A 12,572-nucleotide genomic window follows, 5' to 3' on the forward strand; every position below is an offset into this window, starting at 1 on the left:
GATGTCCTCACCCAAAACCACTACAATCAAAGGCCAACAGGTGGAGCATGTGGACAACTATAAATACTTGGGAACGCTGATCGATAGCAAGTTGAACTTTAATGACAATGCAGACCTGCTGTACAAGAAGGGTCAGCAGCATCTGTTTTGTCTTCGTAAGTTGTCATATTTTCAAGTGGACAGGACAATAATGACCCTATTTTATAAATCTTGTATTGAATCGGTTTTAACTTTTTCGATGATGTGCTGGTACGGGAATCTCAGCATTAAAGCAAGGAAGCCACTTCACAACATTATAGAATTGTGCAGCAAGCTTTTGGGGGCCCAGCAGACCTCACTGTCTGACTTGTTTTCCAGACAGGTGAGGAAGAAGGCTCAGAGAATTTTATCTGATCTGGCCCACCCTCTCCATGGTGAATTTTGTTATTTGCCATCTGGAGCGAGGCTTAGGTTTCCTACAGTGAGGAGTAATAGATATAAGCATTCCTTTGTACCTGTGGCTATCTCTGTTCTGAATGCTGATCAGAGGAGAGAAGCAGGTACTTAGAGTTGATGGCAAATCATGTTAGGTAACTCGGTTCCTTTTCCATCGATCCAGGTCTGTACTGTGTCCCCCTTGTGTACTGAATGTTTGGTGTGTTTTTGCTTTTCTTTTTATTCTGTGTTTTTCTGTATACCCATTGCTGTACAGCTAGTTGCTCCTTTGGAGACATTGAATAAATAAAGTGAAAGTGAAGCAGGCAAAACATTTTGGAACACCGAATGTATACAAACAGCAGTGAGTCCCTTCGGCTTCTCCCTTGTTTCACTCAAGTCGCCACAACACTATTAGGCCTACAATTATTACTTCCAATGAGTCATATTTTGTCAGTTTAACAACTATGTAATCCTTTACATTTTACCATTCTCCAACTTCACACTCAACACTAGGTGAAAAGAAAAATGCAGCAACAAAGATCAACTATGATACAGCTGAACAAGACTATCCCAAAATCTCTGTGTGACTAAATTTGTTCACACAGACTGAAGCAAGCGAGTGTTTTTGTGCCACAGACCCGCCATATTCATTCATTAATTTTGTATACCCACTTACTCCAATCAAGGATGACCACTGGGATGGGTTCCAGCCTCCTGTGAACCTTGACTGGAATAAGTGGGTTTGATAATGAATGGCTGGATGGAATATGCTGGAAAAAAAGGTAAAATTTTCCACAAACATGACTGATAAAGACCCTATCAAGCCCCGGTCACACGGCACTAACGAAGGACACCAAAGCCAAAACAAAACAAGAAATCTGGTCTCATGTTGACTTTCGGAGACATGGTTTAACCGTCGTCCAGCTTTGTTCCTGCAGCTGGCGCTTCTTCAGAATTTTAAAACTGTTGAAAAATGTGAACGAATACCAACGACAACTTCAGTTTGTCCATAATCCGTTTTGCTTTCTGTCTTGACGGTTCCTCATCATTTGCATACTTTCCATACCATCAGCGTTCCGTTTGTCGTCCAACTTCATCCAATCTCCCAAGTCCGATGTCTTGCACGAACATTGACAATATCTGAATGGATCAATAACTAAAGCTCTGACGAGCTGAACGTGACTCGTCCATGTGTGGGATGAAAAGCAACATATTCATACAGAAACAATAGCGGCAAGAACATTTTATCAATTACTGTTATGCACGTTCCAGCCACAGACGGCTGGAGTCAAACCAGTATTTAAATTTTTGCAGTTCCCTCTCCACCAAGTCCAAGAGCTGTCTCAAATTATCTCCACTACCAATCACAGTTGTATCATCAGCAAACAAAATACAACTCAAAGACTTAGAAACCAAACCTATATCATTAATATACAGCAAAAAAATAATGGCCCGAGAACTGACCCCCGGGGCACTCCACATGTAATCCTCAAAAATTCTGATTTTATCCCACCAAGGTGAACACACTGATATCTATTACGTAAATAACTAGCTATCCAGTTAAAGGCCAGTCCTCCATACCAATAATCTGTCATTTTTTCCAGTAATATGGTATGATCAATAGTATCAAATGCTTTCTGTAAGTCAAAAAAAACCCAAGTGTATTGCTTCTTCTCTATTGCATTTGTAACTTGTTCCACAAAGTCTATTAAAGCCAAAGAAGTTGTTTGATTTTTCTGAAACCATACTGCTGTTCGTTAAGTATATGACGTTTTTCTATAAAATCGTTCAACCTCTTTACAAATATTTTTTCCAGAATTTTAGAAAACTGTGGCAACAGAGATTGGTCTATAATTTGAAAAAAATGTGTTTATCACCAGATTTAAACAATGGTATCACCTTAGCAATTTTCATTCTGGACGGAAATTTCCCAGTAGTGACAGGTTACAAATATATGTTAAGGGTTTGATAATACAGTCAATAATGTTCTTAATCAAAACCATATCAAAGCCAGGCATTAACATTAAGCTTTTTATTGTACTTGTCCATAGGACAAGTAACCCTGGCGGTTTACTTGTCCTATAGGAAAAGCTGGTTGTCCGGACAAGCGAGTGCCACAGGCGGCACACGATACATACGCCAACAGCGCATGTCACCTAGGGGTGTCTGGGGGCATACTACTGTGGAAGTCCTGAAATTACACTTTTTCATAAATTGCTTCTCTCCTATGTGGGTAGTAAAATTCAATTTCCAAAAAAAATTTTTATTACATTTTGCATGCATAGCCTCTAGCATTTTAATCTGTTAACCAAGACATAGCTCAGAATGTTTCTCTCCTGCGACTGTTCATAATTGGGGAAAAAATTTAAATAATTGGTAAATGCCAATATGCATCTGCTTCTCTCCTGTGTGTTTTCTGAATTCATCACTGTTCAATGCATCATTTGCCAGTATGTTTTTTGATAAAGCAAATCAAATTCTTTTATTTCAACATTTAAAAATGCCTTACTGGTCCGCAATTGAAGGAAAATCCCGACAGACATGGCAGTATATTGTGTTGTCCTCTTCCTTGTGCCCCAGCCACGGATAATCCTGTGTGCAGCTACTGAAAAACTTCCTCTCTCTTCCTTTCTCTTCATACTTCTTCTTTGAAGGTTCTACACTTTCAGGGGTTGATGCTTTGCATTTGACTGGTGTTTTCCCTGGTATCTGGCCCGGTTTCGGAGGTTTTAGAAAAGACATTCTGTTCAATATATTCTTCGAAAGGCGTGTTAATCGATGTGATGTTCGTTATCTAATGTTTCCCGTCACAGCATCTTGCAAGAAGATGCTACGAACGCACACTCCACACAGTGGTCTCGTTAAAGTTTAAAAACACATTAATATTTGATGGACATAACATTTGCTCTCTTCTTTAAAAATGACACACGGTACCTTTAATTCAGTAAAACAGGCAGAGTTTTTCTGTCATGTTGACAGTTTAGCTTTTTTTCAACATTTTGAGTGCAATTGCATACTTATTAAAAAAACCCAACAATATAACTCCTAATTGTCTTGTTTGAACAAGAGCTAAATCTGGACTGATTTGATTGTCAAATCAGAATCAAATTTATTGCCAAGCAAGTTCTCACATACAAGTAATTTGATCTGGTGTCATTGGTGCATAAACAACAATAATAAAAAGAAAATGAAAAAAATAATTCTGGAAGAAGTAAAGGAGTAAATCTGGTCTTTTAGAAATGAATCCTGGATGAAAAACTTTCTGAATCAGTTTTTACACTTTACTGTTTCTCTGAGGCTGTGTGGTGAAGATGATCATTTATTAAAATTGTTTTGCTGCTTTTTTACATCTAATGCCGCGTTCACACCGGGCGCGATCAGACGTTACAAATTCGCGGGGGTCACGTGGCGACGGACGTGCCTCCTTCGCCCGGTGTGTCGCTCTGCTTTTGCTGCGAAAAGTCACCCCGGTGCGTCATCAAATAGGAGGAGCTTCCATTCCACTCGCTGGCTCCGGTTGTCAGTCAAGTTAACATGACGGACCTTGATCACACAGAGTGAGTTGTTGTGGAAAGCTCCCAATTCAGGGAGTATCATTATTTGCTGCAGGAGCTGCGTCTGGATGACGGCCGCTTTCAGTGGTCCTTCCACCTCTGCGGGACCCAGTTTGAGGACCTCCTGCTGTAGGGCTGCTGCTCGCTCCAAAAACTCTGTCATAATTGTGTTTAGAAACCAGTCACCATTTGTTTTATTATACATCTGTGTAGTTAATTAATAAAATATTCTCCAAAGACAATTCGCTCGCGCGCACACACATAAAAAAAAAGAAACTCTGCTGCCTGCTGTAGGGCTGCTGCTCGCTCCAAAAACTCTGTATTTAGAAACCAGTCACCATTTGCTTTATTATACATCTTTGTAGTTAATAAGTAAAATAATCTCCACGGACAATTCGCTTGCGCGTGCACGTAAAAAGAAAAAAAAAGAAACTCCGCTGCTTGTTGCGGGGCTGCTCCTCGCTCTTTCCCAAAAAACTCTGTCATAATTGTGTTTAGAAACCAGTCACCATTTGTTTTATTATACATCTGTGTAGTTAATAAGTAAAATATTCTCCACAGACAATTCACTTGCACGCGCACGTAAAATAAAAATAAAAAGAAACTACGCTCCCACTGCTGTGGGGCTGCTCCTCGCTCAAAAAACTCTTGTCATAATTGTGAAGTAAAGGACAAAAGAGACATAAGTCCTGCTCACAGGCTGCTACCAGATACAGGACATGTTCACATCTTCAGTCAAACTCCAGACATCTCCACGTCACTACATAGTCAGTCCCTGATTGGTCATCGCGGCGCGACGAGATGAAAAAGTTCAGATTTTTCAACTTGGGGAGGAGGGTAATGCAACGTGATGCGAAGCAATATCGCGCCACAAACGCGCCAATCGCTCAAAATCGCTTTACTCGCATCGTTTCATTCGCGTCCATCGCGTCGCGCTGCGTGACTTGGTGCCAAAACATGTTGTTTTTCCTCCTCCTTCCCTCCCTCTCTCTCTCTTCTCCTCTCTCCTCTCCTCTCTCTCTCTTCTTCTCTCTCTCCTCTCTCTCTCTCTCTGTCTCCTCTCTGCTCTTTCTCTGTCTCCTCTCTCCTCTTTCTCTGTCTCTCATCTTTCTCTGTCTCCTCTCTCCTCTTTCTGTCTCTCATCTTTCTCTCCTCTTTCTCTCCTGTCTCTCTCTCCTCTCTCTCTCCTCTCTCTCTCTCGCCTCTCTCTCTCCCTCTCTCTCTCTTTCTCTCCCTCCTCTTCCTCCCTCTCTCTCTCCTCCCTCTCCTCCTTTTCTCTTTCTTTTGCTCTCTCCCTCCCCTCTCTCCTCTCTCCTCTCTCTCTTTCCCTCTCTCTCTCCCACTCTCCTCTTTCTTTCTCTCCTCCTCCTCTTCTCTCTCTCCTCTTCTCTCTCCTCTTCTCTCTCCTCCTCATCTTCTCTCTCTTCTCTCGCCTCTTTCTCTGTCTCCTCGCTCTGGTCTCTCTCCTCTTTCTCTCTCCTCTCTCTCTGTCTCTCTCTCCTCTTTCCTCTCTCTCTCCTATTAGGATTTGTAGTTTTTCTTAAAGCTTGTTGTGGTTGATTTTATATTTATTGTCTTGACTAATAATTGGTATAAAATATTTAATTAATTAATTAACTAAATTATTTTTAAAAGTCAAAGTCTCTCTTTCTCTCTCTCTCTGTCTCTCTGTCTCTCTCTCACTCTCTCTCTCTCTGTGGTTGAATGAGAGACTCTTCACTCTCACACCGTATTTGAGCAAACTTTTGAAACATGAAGGCTTTCAACTGTAAAATAAAGCCTATAAATGAATTTCTGGAGGTATGCAAGCAGAAGGAGCTCGTTTTCTCTGAAGACTCTGACAGATTTTTTTTTCCTCTGCAGTGCTGCTCGGCTCTCAGTCTGCGGGGGAGGGGGGGTGCGGCCAGTGCAGCACAAACAGCCTGACTGTATTTTAGAAAAACTACCTAATAGCAGGGCAGAGTGTGACGGTGCTGTCAGAACACTGTGGCGTGGCGCCGTTGTTCCATTGTCTGGGGAGAATCTGTGTTCCGATTGTCCGCTGCGTGGAGAGTGGCAGGAAAAACCGAAGACCCTTTCTCGCGAGATGGGAGAAGAATTTGAACATAAAAAAAAAAGAAAAAAAAAAAGCCACTTGTCCGGTCGGACAATGATTTAAAGCTACTGCTTGTCCGGACAATCGGACAAGTGTTAATGTCGATGGTAGAAAGCTATCAATATCAGTGGATTTTTTCCCCTTAATTTTGTAAGTAAGTCCCTTCGGCTGCTCCCTTGTTTTTGCACTCGGGGTCGCCACAGCAAATCCAAGGTGGATCTGCATGTTGAATTGGCACAGGTTTTACGCTGGATGCCCTTCCTGGTGGCAGGGGTGGGATTTGAACCCGGAACCTTCTGAAGTGAAACCAAGTGCATTAACCACTTGGCCACCACCCCTGCTCAACTATATTCAAATTTTCTTTTTCATCAGTTTCTCTAATAAACATTGAATCCTGAATTTTATGAACTAATTTACAGTTGTCCATAAAACACTTTGCCATAGTTACAATTGAGTTTGATAACATTAACATTAACAAAATAATCAGCAATAATTTTATTTCCTTTTACAATTTTATCAGAGTCTAAATAAAAGTAAGATGGATAATCTTTAACAACTTTTTTCTTTTTAATGATTTCGCCCAAGAGCTTCCAGGTTCCCCTAATGTTAGTTTTATTTTTCTCCAACAAATCGTAGTAATACTGCTTCTTACACAATCGCATAATGTTTGTTAATTTATTTTTATATGTCTTATATTTCCTATCGGTTTCATTAGTTCTAAATTTCAAAAACTGTGTTGTGTGTTGGGGGGGCGTGGCTGGATGTTTTGGTGTTCTTTTCTTTTCTTTGCTCTCCAGGTGGCATGAGGGCTGATTTGTCTGTGAAGAAGGTGCTGGCTGAAGAGTCTTCACCCTCATCAACATCATGGAAAGAACCTGTGATTGGTGCTCACGTGCAACCTGGACGACTTGCAGCTGAAGCAGATAATTGGATGGCGTTCTGCATTTAAGTCATGTGTGATTTGAGCAGAACTGCCGGGAACTCGACCTTGTGATGTTCGTTTGTGAGACGCTGAGGACCGCGCCTGGGTTTTGACACATCGAGCCCGTGAAGCAGGGAGGGGTGAGGACACATGCTGTCAGCACACACTAAAGGTAATTAAGTGTTTAAGTAATTGTTGATAGTAACTTGGTGTTTTGTTACACAGTATACTGGAATTGTGAAGAGAATTGTGCAGTTTGCTTCTCACTGCTGTGGCGTGAAGGATAAGTGATCCTCCACTGGTTGTGAGAAGCTGCTCATTTGCATAAAGTAAAAAAAGGACACTGACCTGAGTGTGTTGCTGATAGCGTGTGTTTATTGGAAGATATAGTTGTATCTGTTGACTTACCTCACCTTCTCTTTGCTTCACAGAGAATCAGTTCATCGTGTCCACCTGGGGGGTGTTTGGCGGTGGTAGGAAGTCCAGGAGCGCCGGCTTTAATCCTTGCGGGCGCTGGAGAGCGAGCCACGAATCACTCCACCAGAGGGACGTTGTTTTTATGTTTTTACACTTTTAAGCACAGGTGAATAATAAATAGTTTCTGTTTGGAACCGCTTTCTGGTTATTTTTAGCGCTGGGTCCTGTCTGATGCAGGTCCGCTCCTCAACCCGCGTCGACACATAATAAACTGCTTATACAATAATTTTTTATTTTTACATGCATTCAGGAGTCCCTTTGTTACCCAAGGATTATCAGTCCTTCGTGTATCTCTGGTTTTAGGCACCCACGGACAATGTTTATCATAAAGATTAGATACAATAGAAATAAATGATTCATATGATGCACCCACGGACAATGTTTATCATACATATTAGATACAATAGAATTAAATGATTCATATGATTCATTAACATCATCACAATAAATTTCACACAATATCTGGCGCAATAAATCCCTTTGAGGTTCTCAATATTAACATTAGTTATTTTCCTAATAAAATGTACAGTTTTTGTTTGGTGTATGCTGTCCACTGATGATTGAAAAGCTACAAAAACTAGCAAGTGATCACTGACATCGGAAATAAGTATTCCACCTGTTATATTCCCTACAATGGCATTTGTTAATATGTTGTCAATGAGTGAGACCCATACAAAACATAGAGTTTAGAAATTCAGTTATTTGTAATTGACCATAAGGGTTTAAAAACATCTATATTAAAGTCTCCACAGACAAACAAAAGCTTGTTATTATTAATTGTGTTGTACATGTCAGTCAGTCTATCCACAAAAGTATTGATATCTGATCCTGGAGCTCTATAAACACAGCGTATAATTATATTTTTTGATTTTTTTACATTTAATTTCAACTTTCAGCTGTAACTTCCGCTAAATTTTTACGGGTTTATCGGTTTAGCTTTATAAACGTTATCTTTTCAGTTAGCGAATTAACAATTATCAAAGCTAACTTTTTGGTTAGCTGTGCCCACCACTGGTCCTATCATCTTTCCATTTTCGCAGCGTTCTTCCTTGACCCAAAATACATAAGTATAACAAACGGAAAATGTCAGCTCTCTCCAGTTTCTCTGTTATTGAAGCCATACGCACGCACACACGCAAGCAGAGGCCACTTGGCTATTATTATATTGATAATGAAGTAAAATACACTCCACTTGGTTAGTTTGATTAGTTTTGACAAGTCTTATGTGTTAACTCATTGCTTGCAGTGGCACTTCAAGCTCAGGTTGGCCTCTGTGACAATAAACACGTTAAAAATTGCTTTAGTTCTTTTCTACAAGACGCCAATTCTTACACAGTGAAGTGTTATCTCACTCACCATGTCATTCTTGTTTTCCAGGAAGATGGACAGTTTCTTGAGGAAGGAAACCACCAAGACCAGCAGCTCCTCATCATCCCGTTCAAGAACTCTGACCAGCAGACCAACAATGTTTTTATTCCTCATCTTCAGTTCAGTCCTTGTGTCCTCAGCGAGGTTTAACAAGAGATAAAGACACACTGGAAGACAGTGAAGAGAAGGAAACAAGAAAGGGGGAAGAAATAAACATAATCGGGAGAACTGTAACATAATGAGATGATAGGCATGAAAAGCACCTTTAATCTCATATTGTGACACTCTGGTCCCAACTGTGTACAAAATTTCATCAATATAGTTCAACTGCTTTTTGAGATACCAAGTCCACAGACAATCAAAAACACCATCAGATACCCTGCACCCTTCTAAAAGCCCAACTTACCCCTGAGTAGCTGTTCCTGTTTAGCCAGAAGGGCTTGGTATTTCCTCAAAGCTTTTTCCTGGTCTCTTCTTAGAGATCCATTCTCAGGTGCAGACTCACGTGCAACAAAGACTGTTAAGGAAAAACACATCAGCAAGATACAGCAGTTACAATGCAAATCACAGAAGACAACAGGTAATAACATAACAGCCAATAAAAGGATATAAGCTTTGTTCTTCTTGCGTAGCTCCTCACGCCACACATCGTGTCTTTTCAGCTCATGTTCTACCACACTCATACACAGAGCTCCTATTTTATAATGACTCACCACTCCATGAAACTGGGAGAAGCTGGGAAGGAGACACATAAGACATGCAAAAGGCTGAAACAAAGAAGCAGATTATGCAGGAGGAGTACTGGTGTGTGCGTGTCACCTGGAGAAACAAAAAAAAATGTAGATGATGATGGTAGCCAGCTCCATACTCTGCTTCCAGTCTTCTCTTAAAACTCTGGCTAAAGCACCGAGAGCTGCTTCTGCAAGCATACAAAATTATGTTCATGAGATTAAATGGACTGCATTTATATAGCGCTTTTCTATCTGCATGAGATGCTCAAAGCGCTTTTGAAATTGATGATAAGACAAAGTACAAGTTTCTTCCAGAACCCAAGTCCACTGCAACTACGTTTTAAACAATGCTGTAAAACAGACTGGTATGAAAACAAAATATTAAGACCCCGTCACACACTGCAAGAATGAGCAGGAATCAAGCAGAATCACTCGGTATGGAAAAAAAAATCCAAATTTCAAGGCACAGGCAGGAGGGAGAGACAGCCGGACAGCCGTGTATGATTGCCGGGTGACCACATAGAATGTGGGCGGATCCAGTACGGACTGAGTCGTGCACATCTGCAGCTGAAACACTACAAACAACACTACATAGACACGGACTGCTGCCAGTCTGCACCAAGATCATAAATAAAGTGCTCAGACTGCCGGACGGATGTGCCCGAGTGCTGTTACTCACTCACTCACTCATTGATTCACTCCTCCACTCACTCCCTCGTGCACACTGACCTCTGAGCAGGACATTGCACAGCCAGGACGGACATGCATATCCCACACAAGACGGACTGTGCTCACGGACACAGTACTGCGATAGCGACGTGCTGAGCACCACGGAGTCCACGGAAGGACTGTGTGCCACGCTGTCTGGTCGGATTATCAATCAATTTTTTTTTTATATATAGCGCCAAATCACAACAAACAGTTGCCCCAAGGTGCTTTTTTTTTGTAAGGCAAGGCCATACAATAATTATGTAAAACCCCAACGGTCAAAACGACCCCCTGTGAGCAAGCACTTGGCTACAGTGGGAAGGAAAAACTCCCTTTTAACAGGAAGAAACCTCCAGCAGAACCAGGCTCAGGGAGGGGCAGTCTTCTGCTGGGACTGGTTGGGGCTGAGGGAGAGAACCAGGAAAAGACATGCTGTGGAGGGGAGCAGAGATCGATCACTAATGATTAAATGCAGAGTGGTGCATACAGAGCAAAAAGAGAAAGAAACAGTGCATCATGGGAACCCCCCAGCAGTCTACGTCTATAGCAGCATAACTAAGGGATGGTTCAGGGTCACCTGATCCAGCCCTAACTATAAGCTTTAGCAAAAAGGAAAGTTTAAGCCTAATCTTAAAAGTAGAGAGGGTGTCTGTCTCCCTGATCTGAATTGGGAGCTGGTTCCACAGGAGAGGAGCCTGAAAGCTGAAGGCTCTGCCTCCCATTCTACTCTTACAAACCCTAGGAACTACAAGTAAGCCTGCAGTCTGAGAGCGAAGCGCTCTATTGGGGTGATATGGTACTACGAGGTCCCTAAGATAAGATGGGTCCTGATTATTCAAAACCTTATAAGTAAGAAGAAGAATTTTAAATTCTATTCTAGAATTAACAGAATTATCTGCGCTGCGGGACGGCACCTGACATGGGATATACAAGGTCTGTTAGAAAAGTATCCGACCTTTTTATTTTTTTCAAAAACCATATGGATTTGAATCACGAATGACAAAAACTCCTGTAACAGTGGAATGTGCCGTTCATTTCCAAACTGGACGCTGTGTTTTATCTGGGATGTCGTCTGACTAGCACAGGAATTGTGAAAAGACGTGGACATCAGCACTTTTTCGGCACATTGAGACAGACGTGCGAAGGAATTCCGCGCGTCGCAGCGGTGCCACATGGCGCAAAGCAACGCCGTGATGAAGCCTCACAGGACATGTTCTGGCATGTCCAGATTTGATCGTCACCGCTTTGATCGTCAGTAATGACCACATCTCCTCTCCTATATTCACATGTATTGAAAGCCACTCTGTTTCAGACTGTGGAATCTTTCAGGCGTCTGATAATCTGGATATCTGGACTTTTCAAATCTCGGTCGTCGTCTCGTCGTCTCTCATCTGTGTGTGATCATTGTTTTGTTTTTTTGTGCTGATGGTTTTTTCCTGCATTGCTGCTGTGTGGTTTAACGCAGCAGCTATGAAGGTTTTTCTCTCCCTAGTTTTACCTTGTGTGTGCTTTTTATATGTGTTGATGTACCGGGCCAGCTTATGTGTGTTGTGTGTTATGTGTGTGTCGTCTGTTGTCATGAGGCCGGTCATGGTTTGCTCAGCCCTGCTGTTGACCTAGGCAGGGATGTACATCTGGAGCTGGTCCCTGGGCGCCTAAAGGCGACCTCTGCTCCTAACTGGCAATTAGGATGGGTTAAATGCAGTAGATACAATTCATTGTGCAGGGAACATGTTCCTATGTGCATATGACAATAAAATTCTTTTGAATCCTTGAATCCTTGAATGTCCAGGCTCATCCACAATTTCTCGGATAATCACACGACTGAAAAACCACAGCTGTCTGAAAGCCATCTCAAAGCCGTCCTGTGAGACCAAAACGGAGGTGGTTTGTCTCGCTCCATCAGCGAATCCGTCGTGACGCGCGAAGCCTCCCCGCGGCTTTCCATGACAAAATCTCTTGTTAAAAGTGAAATCTGTCGGAAAATGGTTGATGTCCAGCTCTTGTGATAACCAGAGAAATTGCACACGATGGTCAACGGATCCATACAGCCATCCGTTTAGAAATTAAATGGTCATTCAGCCTGTCGATCGCGGCTCGGAGAGCGGCGCGCCATCAGCCGCTGTGGGCCGTCCTTAAAGCGATAGTAACAATCCTTAATCTCTCTGAAGCCCATAAAATTTTCACCGAAAACCATCTGAATTTCTCGAATGGTGTCCACTTGGATGTGCCTCACAGTTTCTGAAAAAATTTTGATCAAGCAAAGCGGCAGTCTCTGAGCCATTCCTAAACAATGAAAA

The 12,572-nt window shown here is 42.0% G+C and overlaps 1 protein-coding gene across 3 annotated transcripts in view; it reads right to left on the reverse strand.

Annotated features, from left to right (window-relative positions):
• LOC117521644 (kinesin-associated protein 3-like) overlaps positions 1-12,572 on the reverse strand; it is a 54,392-nt gene that overhangs the window by 24,189 nt on the left and 17,631 nt on the right. For all 3 annotated transcript variants that reach the window (XM_034182965.1, XM_034182964.1, XM_034182966.1), the window contains 4 exons: positions 9,653-9,752; positions 9,444-9,568; positions 9,240-9,338; positions 8,822-9,000 (listed from right to left, as the gene is read on the reverse strand). In XM_034182965.1, coding sequence (XP_034038856.1) covers positions 8,822-9,000; positions 9,240-9,338; positions 9,444-9,568; positions 9,653-9,752 — 503 coding nt within the window. The remainder of the gene's footprint in view (positions 1-8,821; positions 9,001-9,239; positions 9,339-9,443; positions 9,569-9,652; positions 9,753-12,572) is intronic.

The sequence above is a fragment of the Thalassophryne amazonica genome, chromosome 12 (genome assembly GCF_902500255.1).
Source record: "Thalassophryne amazonica chromosome 12, fThaAma1.1, whole genome shotgun sequence".
NCBI classification, from domain to species: domain Eukaryota; kingdom Metazoa; phylum Chordata; class Actinopteri; order Batrachoidiformes; family Batrachoididae; genus Thalassophryne; species Thalassophryne amazonica.